The sequence below is a fragment of the Emydura macquarii genome, unplaced genomic scaffold, assembly GCF_026122565.2.
Source record: "Emydura macquarii macquarii isolate MOO-44397 ecotype Brisbane River unplaced genomic scaffold, CSIRO-AGI_Emac_v2 contig_431, whole genome shotgun sequence".
Classification (NCBI taxonomy): domain Eukaryota; kingdom Metazoa; phylum Chordata; order Testudines; family Chelidae; genus Emydura; species Emydura macquarii.
In genome coordinates, this window is record NW_027130568.1 from 12,672,807 (window position 1) to 12,691,372 (window position 18,566).

At 39.2% G+C, this 18,566-nt stretch overlaps 1 protein-coding gene across 1 annotated transcript in view; it reads left to right on the forward strand.

Moving 5' to 3' along the window:
- The first annotated feature begins 1,569 nt into the window (after positions 1-1,569).
- Positions 1,570-18,566, forward strand: part of GPLD1 (glycosylphosphatidylinositol specific phospholipase D1) — a 29,729-nt gene continuing 12,732 nt past the window's right edge. The window contains exons 1-13 of the mRNA XM_067537583.1: positions 1,570-1,689; positions 4,738-4,793; positions 5,701-5,779; positions 7,374-7,471; positions 9,010-9,120; positions 9,427-9,475; positions 10,253-10,307; positions 11,484-11,591; positions 12,766-12,793; positions 12,887-13,026; positions 14,741-14,806; positions 17,515-17,635; positions 18,221-18,360. Of these exons, the coding sequence (XP_067393684.1) occupies positions 1,593-1,689; positions 4,738-4,793; positions 5,701-5,779; positions 7,374-7,471; positions 9,010-9,120; positions 9,427-9,475; positions 10,253-10,307; positions 11,484-11,591; positions 12,766-12,793; positions 12,887-13,026; positions 14,741-14,806; positions 17,515-17,635; positions 18,221-18,360 (1,148 nt within the window). The 5' untranslated portion in view covers positions 1,570-1,592. The remainder of the gene's footprint in view (positions 1,690-4,737; positions 4,794-5,700; positions 5,780-7,373; positions 7,472-9,009; positions 9,121-9,426; positions 9,476-10,252; positions 10,308-11,483; positions 11,592-12,765; positions 12,794-12,886; positions 13,027-14,740; positions 14,807-17,514; positions 17,636-18,220; positions 18,361-18,566) is intronic.

Consider the following 18,566-nt stretch of genomic DNA (forward strand, 5'->3'; position numbering starts at 1 on the left):
CCGTTCTGTACTGGGACAAAACCGGGTGTTTGTCCAGGATGGGGGCCCCCATTGGTGAGAGCCTGCCGGGCTCCCCTTCCTCCCTGGGCAAGGTCGTGCCAGCAGGGGCGAGTTCACACGAAGGTGACCAGATGTCCTGATTTTATAGGAACAGTCCCAATATTTAGAGCTTTGTCCTACATAGGAATTTAACATCCCATCCCCCCCCCCCTTGTCCCAATTTTCCACACTTGCTATCTGGTCTGGTCGTCCTATTCACAACAGGACCCATGTGGTTCCCAGAAGTACCGGAAATGTTCTGTAGTATGGGAACAAGTGAGCAGTCACTCTAGTAGATAGTCTGCAGTACCTGTCCATGTAGACACTCATATTCTGCCCTAAAAGTGCCCTTTTGTGGTTTAGGTTAACCCACTTCCAATTGCAATAGATATTTTATGCTTTTGCCCTTAACTTATCAAAGAAATGAAAGTTGAGAGATTCACCTATATCACCAAACTCCAAGAGCTGGGACTTTAAAAAAAAATATTGTGATGCTGGCCAGGGTGACAACACATGCTCTGAATTCCTCTACTTTCAAGGTCCATATGAGTTTGATGCTGCTGCTGGAGTACAGATCTTGGCTTAACGCTTGCCAGAATGTTACACCAAAACCTCCAATTAGTGCCCCAATGCCACAAAGATGCATAGATTTAACTTGACGTTCTGCATTGTCCTGTTGAACATTTGTGTGTAAAGTTAAGCATGCATGTAAATCTCTGCAAGATCTGGCCCCGAGTGACTTGCTTAGGTTCCAGGCTTTTTGACAGATTTAAAAATGGGACCAACTTTGCTCAAAGGGTTGTCAATTTTTGACAAATCTGAGCCCCAACCCTACAATGCACTCTATGCAGGCACCAGAAATTGAAGACTCCCCAACCCCCCAAAATACTTAAAAGCTGTATTGCAAGAGCCCACACAACACTTAGCAGAAAACAATGTAAACAACAGTTTTACAAGCTTCCCTGGGTTATGGGACCTCAATCACAGAATGGCACATGCTAGTTGTTGGCTGGAAGGGTGGTAAGCTCTGTAGTTACTCACCTCAAGCCTCATGAAACTTGTAAACTGGTATTTATGTTCATTTCAGCTAAAAGATAATACTGCTTTGTGAGATTTTGTTGGTCTTTTGTAAAATTTGATGTAGCTGCATGAGACAGCTGTATGCCATATTAAAAATATTTTTGAATGCCCCTCTGTCTTACAGTGCTATCTCTATTTAAAATATTGAAGTAAAGAAGGTCAAATAATAGAAATTACCCTCCCATAACTCTAGAAATGCCACAGATTTCAGGAAGGAAAAATCCTATAATACAGATTTCTTTTGCCCTTGGTCGTAAAATATATTCAGTGTGATGTAAAAGATAAGTGCTGATAGACAATGATTAACATCAAAATGGAAAAGGATGGCATTTCAAATAACTGACAGTTTAGCCTCTGTGTCAATGACATGCTTGAAAGGAGAGAAATATACTGTAACCTAGATTTCAAAGGTCGCAGTAATACTGCCCTAAGCATTTTCAAAGCCATGATTTATTTGCAACTATATCAGCAATATGGATGGTTTCAAGATTTGGTCTGTTCTGCTGATTATAGTTTACAAGCTGTGCCAAAGATGTATGCTGTGTGGTATTTCGACACATATTGAAATAGGTAAGATTAATACAAAATATGCATTTTAGCATAATATTTTAAATTGTTTGCAAAGGAAAGTGAATGCTGGACTGGATGGAAAATTGGATCACTGGGAAGTGAGGGACAGTGATAATGCAAATTCCATCTTTCTTAGGCTAACTAGCAGATATGAATGGCTGAGGATATCTCATATCTGAAGCTTGTGCTGTAGCACTAGTTTTCCTGTTTGATTTAAACACCTAATAAGAAAATAATGTGAATTCTTCCATTTTCTAAAATGTGTGCATTATGTAATTGTAATGTTTGTATTTGTGTCTATGGATCTTATTAAAAAATGGCATGGTTTGCAGAAAGAAGAGAAGAATTAGCCAAATGCTTAACTTCACTAATACTGTCATCTTTCTGATCACTGAATATGGGATATTTAAATTACAACTAATTTTCTAGGAAATAATTTATGGCTTATCTATATTTCTTAATGTTCTGTGTTGCTATATGGGTTTCTTAATTATTTCAGCTTTCTCCATTGTACATATGCAAAGCACTATATATTAAGTGCTTTGTAAAATAGTATGATGTAGAATTTGTCATATAAGATTAAAAGTGCCAAAGTCTCTGTTGTACTTGTATTTGTGGGAAGTAGATATCAGGTTAGCTAATCCTAAACAACATTATGCAACACAGAATCAAGGAGACATGGGGAAAATTGGAGTAGGGAAGAGGAATCTTTAATATTTGTGCTTGAATTTTTAAATACATTCATTTTTGTATCTGCTTTCTGTAAACATTCTAGCAAATGAGTTTACTGGCAGGAATATTCATAGAAACAGTGAATTTTAAGTGAATGTTACAGAATGTTCACTCACAACAAATTTTAATTCGTAGTTGTGAGTACTTGCACCAGAAACCCTGATGCGAAGTGTTCATCAAATAAGAAATAAAAACATAGCATGTGGCCTGTGGCCAGTCAAACTCCTCAAATTTGGAATTCTTGCAATTGTGACCAAGTCATAGACTAGGATTATTCACAGAATTTATTCAGAGCCAGATTGTGTTCTTTTACAGTACTTTAGGCCTGGATCCTGCAAAGGCATACACAGATGCTTAACTTTATACACTGTGAATAGTTCCATTGAAATTAATAGGACAACTCATGGTGCATAAAGTTAAGTGGGTGCATACGTTTTTTCAGAATTTAAGGTGCCTACTGTGAGTAAGGGTGGCAGAATCTGGCCCTCTGTTAATAACTTGCAATAACAAAATTGAGAGAATTCCAATCTATGTGCAGAAAATTGGAGACAGAATTTGACAGATTATTCCAAATTAATCAGATCCTTGTAATCAAGGACAAAATGGATATATTTTCCAAATTTTAAAAAAGGCTACATTTATTTAATCTATTGATCATGATTATCTGAGTAACATTCCTTATAATTAGCGATTGGGTCACAGTTTATAACCATATTTTAGTTATTTGTCTGGAAATACCACTCATTGGACCCAGTCTTTCTCCTCCTGAAGTCAGCCCTGTTACCACTGGGGCAAATGGGAGTTTTGCTGTTCGCTTAAGTGGTGGCAAGGCTGGACCCATAGTTAATAAAGATATCCAGTGCTAATGAAGGTAAAGATATTTCCTAAGCTATTTCTAGTTTATAGATCCATGAGTTGCAGATGATAGAAAACAAACATGGCCGAAATGGAATAGAATTTGATTTCATATAACACCTTGCATGTTCATGTTTCTCAAAGGATTAAAAAAATTAATGACTTATATAGTTAAAATGTTGAGTAAGTTTTTGGTGTAGGTAGCAATGCTTCCTTGCTTCTACCTGCTATGGCCATGCAAAAAGATTTGCATTGACAAACATGTGGAGCTCCATTGAAGTCCCTTAGGCTCTACGGTTGTAAAGATCTGGGCTGTATAGATCAATATATTGCAGAATCAATATATTTGACTAATGGGGTGTGTGGGGAAATAGAGGAAATAAATTGCCAATCCAAGAATTCCAGGCACTGGAAATTGTATCCTTTCTCTGTTTAAAATATAGAACTAAGAAATGGGAAAGGCCTATTAAGTCATCTTGTCTATTCCCTTGCTGATGCGGGACTGTTCCCTAAAGTATCTGTGTGTGCTTTGTATAATGATTTTAAATGGCCCAAGTTACATTAATTGTCTAAATGAAACCAATATTCATAGCAAAAACAGAATAGCTGGTGGGTTTGCAGTTTGAACCCAATCCTTTTACAGAGACTATAAATACATTGTCCCCAGGGATTGTAACATTGATTACATTTGACCTGTGTTAAAGTTTGAACAATATTTCATGTTAAAATAGTGATGTCAATTTATTTTATTTTGTAATGTGATGCTTGCCTAGTAAATGCTATTTGGCAGTTTGCATGCCTAATGAGTAAACACTGTATTTACTTTGCTGCCTTCAGATTTTTGTTTTTCATGTATGGTACAAACTAATCAAGTAGTTAAACATTAACAATGGATCACAGTGTATATCTGATTCAATGCTTAGGGGAACAAAGAAACTTAAATGCTATATCTATAATAAGAATGAATTAAAGTTACAAGAATTACAATACTTTCAAGATTAAACTCCAAGTAGCCTATCTAGTGGTACCTAGCATTTTGTGGAACATACTGTATATGAGCTCTGTGAATCAGTGTTCCATTTCTTAATTGCTACAGTCTGGGCCAGGACATAAGGAGGCCTTTCGTTGTGTTACAATACTAGACTGGCCAATGCAGCTTATGGTTTCTGGGAACTGGAGAGTCAAGAAGAACAAGGTCTCAGTCTATGTCCAAAAGTATCAAAGAAATATCAACTCTGCATTTATTAGAACTGAGAACTGTCTATTCACTATGAGGAGAGAACACTTCATTTACACATGGCAAGTGTCAAGAGAAGTAATGTGCTATATGTCAATGTCACTTGTGTTATAAGTACACTTAAATTCATTCTAGCACCTAACTTTTGACAGCACTTCTAATTAAAGATGGGCCTACCTACAATACTTTTAAGTCAATTTTTAATATTATGTGTTGTTTTTCAGCACAAAGAGCTCTGGAATTTTTCAGTAAACATGAAGGGAATGTTAACTATAGAAAGGTAGGAAGCATATTATTGCTTAACTGCGTATTGTGTTGTGACAGTTTCCTCTGCCCTCTCTTTGTCTGTTTGTCTATCTTCAGATCGTGAGCTCATCGGATTCATGCCTTTTCTATGTGGAAAGTACTTCACTTATGCTGCGTGCAACAGCAACCAGAAATAAATACATAATGATTACTATAGGTATACACTGTGTAGTTGTATAGAATTTTTTCTACTTATATTCTTACCAGCTATCTTAAATTAATTTGCATTCTTCTTGTGGTAGATAGCTGGAGGAATTAATACATGACTCTTGGAATGGAGATTTAACAACAAAAATAAGTAACAAACAAGAGTCTAGTTTGTGTTTCATCAGCCCCATGTAATATCACTTCAGATGAGACAAATGGTTTGTGTAATTAAAACTCACTTCTACAGCCTTACCTGAACCAGAAAAGTACTTTAAGCACATGCTTCTCTTTAAGCATGTCAGAATAATCCCATTGCATGTGTGCATACGTACTTGTAGGTAGTGTGTTTAATGTGCTTTTGGTACCCTTCAATACAATACAAATGTCTCTGTTATTATTTATATTATTTGGTCTTTTATCAGAATACCGGTTTTACTTAAGTGTCTGTCCAATATTTTTGTTGTTGTTGTTGTATAATGGGAAGATTTTTGTTTTTTGTTTTGTTTGTTTGTTTTGAAATCACTACAATATAAACCAGTTAGTTTTTTTCCTCCCCACCCCAATCTTGTAAAGTGAAGTAATGTATTTGACTATTAGTTTTACTTTGGAAATATCTTGCTGACAGTGTAAATGTTATCTTTGACTCACTGCACCTTAAGTTTTGACAATAACCTTTTTTCTATTGTAGTTATTTGTATTCTGATTTCTTGTTCCTTCATCCTTCCCTCTCCCAGTTATTACTAAACCACCAGGATGCATTTCAGGCTGGGAGCCTTTATCCTGATGCCTTTTATCCTGTTATCTGCAAGAATGGTAAGAAGAGTGTTTATTATAATGGAGCTATAGTTAAGGTTGAGAATAGCTTTCTGGTTAAAGATAGGCTCTTCTAAGTGCTCTAAAATCTGCATGGTTACACAGATTGCCTTGAGATTTCATGGCTTCCTAGAGCTCTGGATAGGGTTAGTAATCTAGATTTGGAGTTACTTGAGCAAGGAGTTCCTGAGACACAATCCTCTGAAAGAATCAGCTTTTCTTAAGGTTGACAGATTTTACTAACTTTTTGGGCATACTTGGCTTCTAAAGTTCTACTGGCTTAATGGGACAGGAAGGAGATGGTGAGCTGGAAATAGTGGCGGGAGAGACAAATACCAGTCTTCTCTTAGGCTATGTCTACATTACAAATTATTCGGTATAAATTACGTCATTCAGGGGTGTGACTAAGCCATACGCCTGAATGACGTAAATTACATGGACTAAAGCACCTGTGTGGGCAGCGCTATGTTGATGGGACATAGCTGCTGCCTTTTACAGAGGCAGGAGTAATTAAGCCGACAAGAGAGCTCTCTCCTATCAGCTTAGAGTGTCTTCACCAGAAGCACTACAGTGGTGCAGCTGCATTGGTGTAGCTGTGCCGTTGTAGCTGTAGTGTAGACATAGTTTATTTGATGGCTATTTGGGGGCCTTTTTGAAATAAATTTGAATCTTAATTCTGTTTTTGGAGAACAAAAGTCCATATAACAAAATTACTACTACAATTAGCATTATTGGTTCCAATTGCTAAGTCTTCCCATGTTTCTCTCCCCTTAAAAGTGAAAGGAAAATAGGAGGCAGTGAAATCATCCAGCAGAGCCTGTCAACTTTGATAGGCTTAGCATTTAACATATATTTAAAAAAAATTGTTCTTTTCATCCATCTTCTTTCCAGATTCTAGAAAATCTATTTGTTCTCTTCTTCCCCCAAAACAAGAACGGCACTTGGATATTATTCAGAGTTATGCTACTTGGCATTGTAAAATTAACTCCCAGATCATTACATAGGCACACAGAATTTGCTATCCTGGCTCAGTATCAAATGAGATCAGATCTGAACTGTCCAAGTTCAGACCAGGACAAAATTTGATACTTCAGGTGAAGACCTAATCGCCCCACACAAACTGATAATATACCTAGTCAGTTTTGCAGTCTTGTACACAGAGATGATGATAGTTTTCTTCCAGACCCCTGTGGCAGTCAGCTCATACCCTGAAGCATGGCATTTTGATTTGCCTGGATTCCCTACCAGCTTGTATTAAAATCTGATGGATTCATTTGGTCACCAGCCTCTCTCTTCACTGTGCTAGACTTCTCCATTTAAAGTGTAATATATTTTTCTGTACCTCATCTACTCACAGTTCATGAGGGCGAGGGGGAGGAGTTTGGAATGAGGCTCCTTCATGTTTCCATCAAAAATACAGCAAGTAAATCTAGTATCTGTTTTGATGGTATAAAATATGCACAAATGCTTTTCATTTGACTCTTGGTACAATAAAATGTTTCAAAAGTAACATTCTTTGAATGTGCAATTGAGCTGAAATCCAACATGTGGAGCAAATCAAATCAAGGTATAATTTTGTCTTTTGATGTTGCAGGAATATTCCATCACGTTTCTGAAGACACTCACTGGACACCATTTCTCAACACTAGTATCCATTACATCAGAAACAACTATCCTCAGCCTTGGGATGAGGTAGGAAAAGCCCTTGAATTTGCATGAGCTTCTTAGAGCCTCCACCAACCATCTTTTTCACCTGAAGTTTTATGTGATTGAAATTTCACCTCTCAGCTGGTGGGAAGAAAAATTGTCTAATAGTTTTTTTAATTAAAACCTGCTGCTGTCATTTGGTGACTTAAAAGCCAGTCATCATCTCTGGCAGGGTAAAAGGATTACTTCCCAATAATGCTGATATTTATTACGTACATTTTAAATAGGTTGGTTTCTAATGGAATACTCACATAGGTCAACATTTTCAAAGCAATTAGTGATTTGTGGGTGCCCAACTTGTTTTTTCAGAATGTGTTGAGCCCCTTTGAAAATCAGGCCACCTTTTTAAGGCACTCAAAAGCACTAGTTACTTTTGAAGATCTTGGCCATAGCTCTTAACTGCCTTTGGGTTTTGTGGGGCACATGGGGAGGAGGGAAAAAAAGGAGAAACTTGATAATCACAAGTGAAATGAGTTTGGGATCATATCCTAACCCCTGCCCCCTGGAGAGTTTGCCAGTTTTATTGAATTTTGACAGCCTTTGCTCAGGAGAACCTGATAATTGCAACAGCAATTCAAAGCAGTTTATACGTCACTTCTGAAGTGTATTCCTAAACCTGGGAGGTTTGGGAAGAGCTTTCTCAGAGGCTGTCTGCATTTTCCCTGGCTCTGGACAGTACTGTTCATGTGGACTGTTTAACTTTCATGAGCTGTAAAATCATGGAGGGGCAAAAATGAATCGGGTCCATATTTCAAAAAGATCTTTAAAAGTGATCATGATTTAGTGAAGACCAGTAATCCCTGAAGAATCTTAACCGATGCTGCTGAGGAATGTGTTTACAAATAACTTTTATACTTTTTGCCTATGAAAGCTTGAAAGAAATTTCTAATTAGACAAAAAATGAAACATATTTTATTAGACATGGATGTATCTATTGCTAAGTGACAAAGGAATCCCTCTGAAATTATTCAGTACTTTATTCTACTACCTTTATGATGAACAGTGCTCGCATAGGTATTCCACTGTCTTGTCCATGAGACTGCTAGCGTAATTACGGCTAAGTGGGCTTAGTCTTGACAGAAACTGAGTATTCTGTCCTTGATCCAGCATAGCATTGATATGCTTACCTCAAAGCAGATGATTAGTCCCACTGAAGTCAATAAAGTCAAGCATGTAACTCCATAGTCTTGGACCTAATCCAGCATTTATTGTTAGTCATGTAACTAAATGCTTTGCTAGATCAGAAACAAAGGCCCAGATCCTAAAAAGTATTTCAGCTCCTAACTTCCATTGAAATCAATGGAAGTTCTTTTTTCCCCCTATATAACCCACCAAAATACCTTTAAGGATCTGGGCCAAAGTTCTCAGCACCTTGCAGTATAGAATCCTTATGTGAGTACAGATTGCTGAATTGTATCCTTATATAATGCACTGAGCAGATGAAATGCTAATCACTTTTTTAAAGACAGCGGGGCTGTAGTAAAGTGATTGGGCATTACTACATGCATATTATTATTGTATAGGCTACAGAGAAACTGGTGGCTTTCCTATTTGGAATTACCTCACATATGGTGGCAGATGTGAGCTGGCATAGCCTGGGCATTGATCAAGGATTTCTAAAGACCATGGGAGAAGTAAGTGTACATCATTTAGTTGATTAATCATACCTGTATATATAGGTATTAATAACTTGTATTTACAAATAGGCTTTTAACCCAGGGAAAAAATCTAGGTCTCTGACCTTGGAAAGACTTACGCACATGCTTAATTTCACACACTGGTGTGGCAAACAGTTTTAAGAACAAAGGCCCAAAATTTGGCCAACTATCAACTTTAGTGTCACTTTAATTGTCCTTTTCTGTTTATACGGAAGGATGAGCAAAACTGGTTTATTGTAATTGGTTTTATACACTACATTTTTTTTGTTTTGTTTCCCCCAGATTGATTTTCATGGCTCATACTCAGAAGCTCATCATGTTGGTGATTTTGGTAATTTTTATATTTACTGATTTGAACCAGTGAGGTCCCAATTCCTCCGTGAATACCTGTCTCGTGCATAGTCAAATTTTGGGGTTGATTCTACTCCATGTATGCTGATTAGATAGTGCATAAGAGCCAGAAATGAGCCACAAGAACCCTGTACTGTTTCCCTTATACCACCCCGTAAGTCCTGGAGAAGGGACCATATAGTTGGTGGCTGGGAATAGGAAGGGTGTTGCTAAACGATTCAGCACAATGTAAATTCTGGGCTGCAGTGCAGCTCTTGTAAATTAAGACAGCCCCACTTCTCCCTTCTCCACCCCCATGCCATTTTGACTCCCCTTCGCAACAGAGTCTGGATGTCCAGATTCTGCATAAAATCACCTTTGCCTTCCCATCCTGGGACTGCAGCTTCTGTGTATCTCTCAGAAGACAAAGTACAGAACCTGGTCATTTCTACTTAAAGTCAAAATATAAGCAGTAGGACTTCAGAGTTAAACTGAGTCACTACTCTGACTTTAAATTAAATAATGCTGTTATGTTCTGAAAATGCAGAATGCATATTTTGTCTCAGTCTGGTGTCCCTTTCTCATATCAGCAACATATTCCAAGTCAGAAATATTTATACACCTGGAACTCCACAATATTAACACACAGAGTAGCCGTATGGAATACTGCTAAGGCCCAGTGATATACACCTTTTTAAAAAGAAATTGATGCGTTGTGCTAATATAATAAAATTACTTTTATCTCTTTCTCTCTGTCTGTCTTGTTCTCTCAATGTAGGAGGTGATGTATTGAGCCAGTTTGAGCTTGATTTTAGTTACCTGAAAGCAGACTGGTAAGAGCAATGTGCTTACGTTGTCAGTGTTTTGAAGAAATACTCTCATTAATTTTTGCTGCACACATAACACACAGTGTAGATGATAGTTTCAGGATGTTCTAATAAAGTAATATTTGTTTGCATTATGTAGCACCAAGAGGTCTTGACTGAGATCAGAAATTCATTGTGCTAGCCTCAGTACATACGCACAATAAGAGATAGTCGCTACCCTGAAGAGCAGACAAAGGGGAGGGAGAAAGGAAGTAGTAGTATTTCCATTTTACACATGATGCACTGAGATGAAGATATTCACACTGGTCACATAGGAAACCAACAACTAAAAAATTAGTTTTAAAAATAGTTTGCTGGAATGTCCTAGCAGTTCTTTATATAATTCAATGGCAATATATATGGAAAACCTCTGTTTAGTTTAGGTATTTTTTGGTGTTTTTATGCAAATTCTTAATAGTTTTTTTAGAAATAAAAATTTGTGGTTGTCATTATTTAAATATTTTTCATTGTGTAATGAATCGTAAAGTAGTACCTATTGGTTATTTTATGTCTGATAAATTGAACATTGCTAAGGCAAGATTTGAAATTAACATAAATTGGACACTTCATTTAAACCCTACATTGTGAATCAAGAGTAATAAATCATCATGTACATTTTAAAAACAATTTTAGACATTTTCTTGTAACTTACAATTTTCAGGTAAAATATACTTTTCTAACAATAAGATTGAAGCATTGGTTATGTTTTATTTTGTGTGAATAGGGTAAAATTCATCCCAGTGCAGAAGGTGCTCGTTACTGTTTAAGCCCTGTCATAGGTCTGTGTCAAAGGTGGGATAGGAACGGTTGTTCTAGCTCTGAACAAGCTGATCCCAAAAGGGTGAGGGGTAGATTGGGGAAAAGCTAGAGGAGAGGACATAATCCAAGACTAGGCAGATCTACTAGCCAAGAATCCCAAGGAGGGAGTGTGGCCACTCTACCAGCTGTGACCATGGAGGAATTGGAGGTCAGTCTAGATGATTTAGTGGTCCCTTAAACTCTGACTGTGACTCTACAACTCTAGGAACTACACTGCAGCCTTGTGGCCTGAACGATCGATATAGATAATGTTTTATCAAATTAATTGTGGTTTATTGGATTAAATAGGAAATACTAGTTATAATACCTCAGTATTGTTTTTAGGTATGTACCTGTCAAAGACCTGCTAGCTATCTATAAGGAATATTATGGCCAAGAAGTCATAACTGAAGACACAATTATTGACTGCACTTACCTGCTGTTTCTTGAATTGTAAGTCAGACTGAGTTGTGAACTTATTTCACAAAGCATATGGGGAAAAATTATAACAACTCTCCTAGTAAATTGCTGAACCTGCATCTCTACGTTAGAGATGAGCCAAATCCTAACTTTCCTCCCAAACACTCCTGAGCTTTGGAACCATTTGGAATGAAAGTTTGGATCTATATCCAAGTTTCACCGTTGCTACATTTTATAAACAGATTAATACAATAGGCTGTATGCCTTAACAACATAAACTGGCCTGTGTTGAGAGGTAATAGCAATATTTTGAAGCATGGCCATGTTGTGGCACTTCAGCAGTAAAACGCTTCTTTACTCCAGTGAAGAGTGCAATATATATGCGTAGTTATTGGTAGCTCACTTGCCCACAGACATTTACACCAATTCAGACACTGTCAGAATACTATAGATCTGAAAAACAGATGGGGGGGGGGTGGGCCCTTTTAGCTAAGAGAACCTGAACTGTAGTAATGACTACTTTAGAATATCTTGAGAGTCATAGCGATGTTCATTAATTCAGTTATTTCTAAATAGCCTATGTCTACACTACACACCAGCGGCAGCTGCATATAGGGTATGTGTAGCTACAAGCCACAGTGAAAAAACAAGCTGCCTCCACAATGCAGTGTGTCACTACAGGTGTCAATGAAATGGGGAAAGGCTTCAGCTGCTCCCCACTGCCAGAGCCTTTCACTGAAGCAAGCAAAGGCTCTGACAGTAGGGAAAGGATGAGCTAAAAATAGCAGTGTAGCTGGGGAGGCAATGCTTTGGCAAGTAGAGAGCAGTGTAGGATATGTACTCGGGTAGCTACCCACAAGCTTCAGGTATGTCTTTACTTATTGGCCTAAGCATCTACACTGCTATTTATATCTGTGCTGCGGGCCTACATTGCTGAAAAGTTTGGAGTGTAGGTGTATCTATAGTTGTGCTGTGTTGCAGAGCAATGTGGAAGACACAAATATTAAGAAACACAATAGAGATCACTATCTCTGATATTACAGATCTTCTTACGATATATTGACAAACAAGGAAATGTCTCAACTGTCCTTAAAGTCTGCTGAATACTGGGTTGTTATACAGGGGTCCACAAAGGCTTTAAAATGGGTTATTTTTCATATTATTTGTTAATGAAGCACATTTATCTGAAGATTATTTATTTCTGCAGGCATGGAGAAATGCTTGCTGTTGCCAAGGTAACTTATTTTTTTCTTGTTAACAGCTAGGTAAATATTAATGTTAAGATGCATTGAAACATTCCACTAATTATACTGCATTTTGTTTCGTAGCTTTTCCCCTCATATGCCAGCAAATCTCCATTTTTGGTGGAGAGGTTCCATGAGTATTTCCTTGGAGGCGTGGATGACATGGCATTCTGGTCAAATAATATTTTTCAGCTAGCAAGCCACATGTTAGAAAATGGGACCAGGTGAGATGTTGTTTTATGTGTTAGGATGCACTGATGACCTCTTATGAGACTATAGCAAAAGTCAGCTAAATTACCTTTGCTGCATTCAAGTTCTGAAATTTGTTTTATTGTTCTCAAGGAAGCAGACCCAGTCCCAGAATTGGAGCCTGAAACTGAAGACTTCATTTAGACAGAATTCAATGGGACTAAGGGCCCAGTTCAACTCCCAGTGAAGTCAAAAGATTCTCATTGAGTTGAGTGAGAGTTAGAATGAGCCCATGTTGTCTATGGGTTGCAAGTTCAGGCTCATGTTAAGATGGTATTATTTTCATAGAAAACTTTATCATTTGCCTGCTATAATAACACTTACTCCAGAATTTCACCTTTGTCCAGATAGCTTCACAACTCCAGCTGTGGAGGGAAGACCTCAAACAATGATACTGTTAGTCTGTATGGATAATGTTACCGCAAGTGTATTGGAAAATGGCATAGGAAATAGCACATTTAGGGCCCTACCAAATTCATGGTCAATTTTGGTCAATTTCATGGTCATAGGATTTTTAAAGCTGACAGTTGCACAGTTTCAGATATTTACATCTGAAATTTCACTGTGTTATAACCGGGGGAGTTCTGACCCAAAAGAGGGTTGTGGGGGAGTCGCAAGGCTATTGTAGGGGGGCCGTGGTATTGCCACCCTTATTTCTGCGCTGCTGCTGATTGAGGTGCTGCCTTCTGAGCTGGGCAACTGCAGGAGCAGTGGACGGTGCAGACATGAGGGTTGCATGGTATGGGGGAATGTCGTCACTTTTTTGTGGGGGCAGGGCTGGACTTACAGGTGAGCGACTGCCCAGGGCCCCATGGTCGGGGGTGGGTGCTGTGGTTTCTCCCCTTACCTCCTCTCCCCAGCCAACTCAAATCTCCTTTAACCCCTGAGTTCTGGGCCCAGAGCCGTGGAGGGGTAGGGCTGGGGGCAAGGGTGCCAGAATCTTTGTGGAAATGGGGTGCCACTGCTGCCATTGGCTGGGGTGCCCCAGCCAGGGACTCCTACCATGCGCTGAGCTCCAGCTGCTAGTCTCAGCCGGCTGGGGAGGGATGGGACTTTCTCTTCTCTTGCTGGGGTTCCTCTAGGCGCCTCCCTTGTCTGCAAGAATCTCCGTAGCTGTTCCTTGTACAGTGACTCCTCCCCCTATGGCTGGGGAGCGATGGAGGCAGAAAGTATGGTGGGAGTGTGGAGTTTCCTGCAGCTGCGGGAGGTTCCCAGAGGTAGATCTGACTCTGACCCCGCCCCAGGAGTGGCCCCTTCAAGAGAAGAGGAAGTCTTTCTTGTCCCTCCTGTGCCCCATCAGGACTAGCGCCTGGTGCATGGTAGAAGTCTTGACTGGGGCACCCCCAGTCGTGCTCCTCCGCATCAGATGTCACTGGGAAGATTGGATTTCAGGATCTGTGATGTGTTTATCATGGCCATCTATTTGGTAGGACCCTAAGCAAGTAATTTGCTACATAATCACATAAGATGATGTTCTTGTGGATTCTAAATAATTCATCAACAATTAAAAAAAAAATTGAAGGAATTTCTCAGAGTTATGATGATGCCCTAATTTTGAATAAACAGGGACTATTGAGAGAGATGATCTCACTTCCCAGAGGAGGAATCTGTACGAATGAAAGTTCTATTTAGTTAAACTTCCATTAGAATAAATTCAAAAGAAAAACTATGTTTTGAATATTTCTTCAGTGGCTGCTCCATGCCTGAGAACCCTCTGTTTATAGAGTGCAATGGGAAGCACAAGAACAGCGACATGTAAGTAAAATCCTAAAGGCTATAAAGATTTACCTCTGAAAGAAGAATTGTCCATTAGTGTGGAAATCCTGTTAAATAGGTAACCTGTCAAGGTCCCTCATTTCTCTTTTTTGGAAACTCTTTAGTCCAGGGGAGAAATTTCTTTATCTATGAAGAGAGGTATTAGTTTGAGCTTTCCTTAGGGTGAAACTTAGTAGCCCTCCCCAACCCAAATAAATCTGCTTTGTACAGAGAAACTTTGCAAGAGTTGAGAAGGGCTTCATCTTATAGCCAGTGGATAGGGTATGGAGCACTCTGCCCCTCTGGGTTGCTGTTCCAACAGCTGGATTAGAGTAGGAATGTGACATCTGCACACCCATACATGATGTCTTGTGGCTCACTGGCCACACATCTGCCCCTCATGCAGCTAACATCAAAAAGCCCTTCTATACTGGTCTACATGCGTTTGGAGTCCATCTCTGTAGGACATGGGATATGTAGTCCCTGCACACCCATTCTACAGCTACCTGCCTGCTTGCGTTGGAACTCTCTATGGCCTCTACACTACTGATGAATTCTCATTGAACTGAAACAGCAGTGAATTAAACATAAGTGCATCAGAGACACAGGAGTTAGTCAAGATTTGATCATAAGAATTCAGATCATTCCACTAAAATCTACACTTCAAGGGGTATATTTTTTCCCCACGAATTCATAATTTATCCTTCATGCAATTCCCAGGATTAATCTAAATCCATGATCACACATTGAAGTTTAGATAACAAAGATTCAGGGCTGGTCTATACTAGAGAGTTTTGTTGACAAAAGTCAGCTTTTGTCAACAAAATGGCGGAGGTGTACAGACCAAAATGATCCTCCCACTGATGTAACTTCCATACTATGCTGACATCATAAAACCATCTCAACGAGAGGTGTAGGACTTATGTTGGCTTAGTTAGGGCCAAGCAGTGTCAATGTAGACACTCTGGGGCTTCCATTCTTGTCAATTTCACTGCTCCCCTGGAGTGATGAAATTAACAAGGAAGCCCTCCTGAGAGCTAGCAGCTGGTCTCTGCCCTGGGCTGGGAGTGGGGTGAGAAGCCTGGGCAGCTGGACCCACCTCCTGCTCCCCACAGGGAGCCCCACAGCCTTGTTAATTTCACAGCTGAACTGTGAAATTAACATGGCTGCCCAGTTCCTGGTGGAGAGTGAGCAACAGAGAAGGCCCAAATGGCTTCCCCTGGCTCCCAGCGGGAATAGGGAGTGGGAAGGGCATCCCACTGGGAGCTCAGGAGCCTGTGGGGCATCCAGCAGGGATCTGAGACACTGGGCTCTCAGCTCCCCACACTGCCCCTCTTAGGTTGGTGGAAGTACTCCTGGTGAGATCGCACTCCACTAACCCAAGGAGGGTGGTGTGGACATCAGCCACTGCAGTAATTAATGTGGTGGCTGTAAGTCAAACTAACATAGGTCGACTTATTTTTCTAGTGTAGGCAAGGCCTCAGAGTTTTCTCAGCCTTTGTATCTGAAGCTTTGGTATGTTCAGTTTGCATCTAACTGGTACCGAGGCAATGGAGTGGTGTGGGGAGGTACAGCACAGCATAGAGAAATAGATATAGAGAAAGGAATCACAAATAGGAGGGAGAGAAAAAGCAAAGTGATAGAGATGAGGGAAGAGAACCAGCAAATAGAACTGGTGAGAGAAGGAGACAGAATCAAGATGGCAGGGGGGTAGGAGAGTTTCTTCTGAGGGTTGTGTTTCCCATTTGTGCATAAACCTCTTCAACCTCACTAGTAAACAAACAAATAATGCCCTATGCACAAACTGAAAAAGACTGGGGATTTTGGCTTGACAGGTAGATATAGTTATAAATCTCACATTTTGGGGAAGCATGGAGGTGTGAGAGCTGCCCTACCTTTATCTTATCACTTTGTTATTTTGGATTTCAAGTTAGAAGAGACTAACTTTTTGTTTTCTTTTTTTCCCCCTTGGCTGCTTCCATTCTTTGTCAAGGGAACCAGTTAAATGTTCTGTGTCCCCAATTTACAGTCCTTGCAACCCTGTTGACTTTAATAGATTGTAAATTGGAGCAGGATTTGGTCTAATACGTGTATGACAATGAATTTACTAGTCTGAGGAAAGGCAAATAGAGTATTTTAGAAATATACTCTAGTAACATTAACAAGTCAACAAAAACATTGATATGCTTGCCTGTGTATTACTGCTATAGAGATCAATAATAATTCATAAAAAGATTTTGTATGCTGAGACTTTAAAAGAATTTCAGTACTCAGGTTCAAGTGACTGGTGTACAATATCACAATTCAAATCCATTTGTATTCCAACATAGTTTGAATGTTTTTCTTATACATTTACAGTGTACCAGTAAAAATAATACTGGCGATGAGGGGAAAACGCCTAATGACACTGATGTTATAGGTAAAATCTATGGACTATATTCTCAGCTGGTGTTAACTGGCATAGTTCCACTGACTTCAATGGAGTTAAACTGATGTAACTCAGTTGTGAACCTGGTTCTAAGATCTTATTATAAACATTAGGGAAATGGCCATCTGAATGGCATATAGCATTAGCTTCAGCTTTTCTCATTATATAATCTTGGCATAAAATCTTCTGTCCAGTCAGCAAATTGCTTTTAATGGTGTTTATCTTGTTAATGGTCACCTCAGCGGCATGTCTAATTATTATTGCCTCTTCATCTCAACAGAATTAAACAGTCCAAAAAGGAACAGCACAAAAACATAACTTCTTCACTCACAAAAACGATTGAGAAGAATATAAACTATACGGAAAAAGGAGTTTATTTCAGTATGCAATCCTGGGCAACAGTAAGTCTTTTTAGATCAGTAATGCAAATGGGGAGATAAATGGGCCATGCAAAATTTGGATCTGCCATAAATTGTTTTAGTTCCTCAATCTGGTACATTGTAGATTGGAATAGAGTCTCCAGATTGGGATGGTAGCATTTTACATAAGTGTGAACAGTTGTTATATATAATGATATTACTTCCTCTTGGGACATATTTTATATGAAAATATATTTTGTTAATTATAGCCTGGTTACAATGTATTGTGCAAGGCCTAAACATGATACAGTATGTCTTTAATATTCATGCTTCCTAGCAGCAGCTGTTCACCCTCATGGGTCAAGAAGGAATCCTACCCATAGTGCGGTAGTGTATTCTTGGGCAGTTGTGCTTTGGTTTATTAGGGTTCTGCCTCTTTCTGAAGCAGCACTTAGGGCCTGATCCAAAGTCCATTGAGATCAATGTAAAACTCCCGCTGACCTGCGTGGGCTTTGGATCAGGTCCTTGTTTGTTCAGAGTTCCTAGTGGTAAGAAAAATACCCTGTGGGTGTCTGTGTATGTTGTATTATTATTCCCATATTCCTTGAATTTATTACTTTCTTTCAGAAGTCCCTCCACTTTATAAGCAGTGCTTTTGTGAAGAATGTCCAGAGAGCATTAGCAGTCACGCATCAGCAATCCTCTAACCACGTCTCCAAGCCAACAGCCTCGTACTTTCTGAAATCACCCTATGCCAGGCTTGGCTGGTTGGTGCAGTTTTCTCTCTCCTCTCTCCTTTCCCTCTCTCTTTATTTGTGAATATTTAAGCAGCAGCTAAAGTGTTAAATCTTTATTCCTTGGAGAGATTTTAAAGATACCGTTATGGGCCATATTAACCAGGATGCAAATGCTGACAGCTGCAGAACAACTTACTTTGGCTTGGCATTGCTGTGAGGTTATTGAGATATGGACC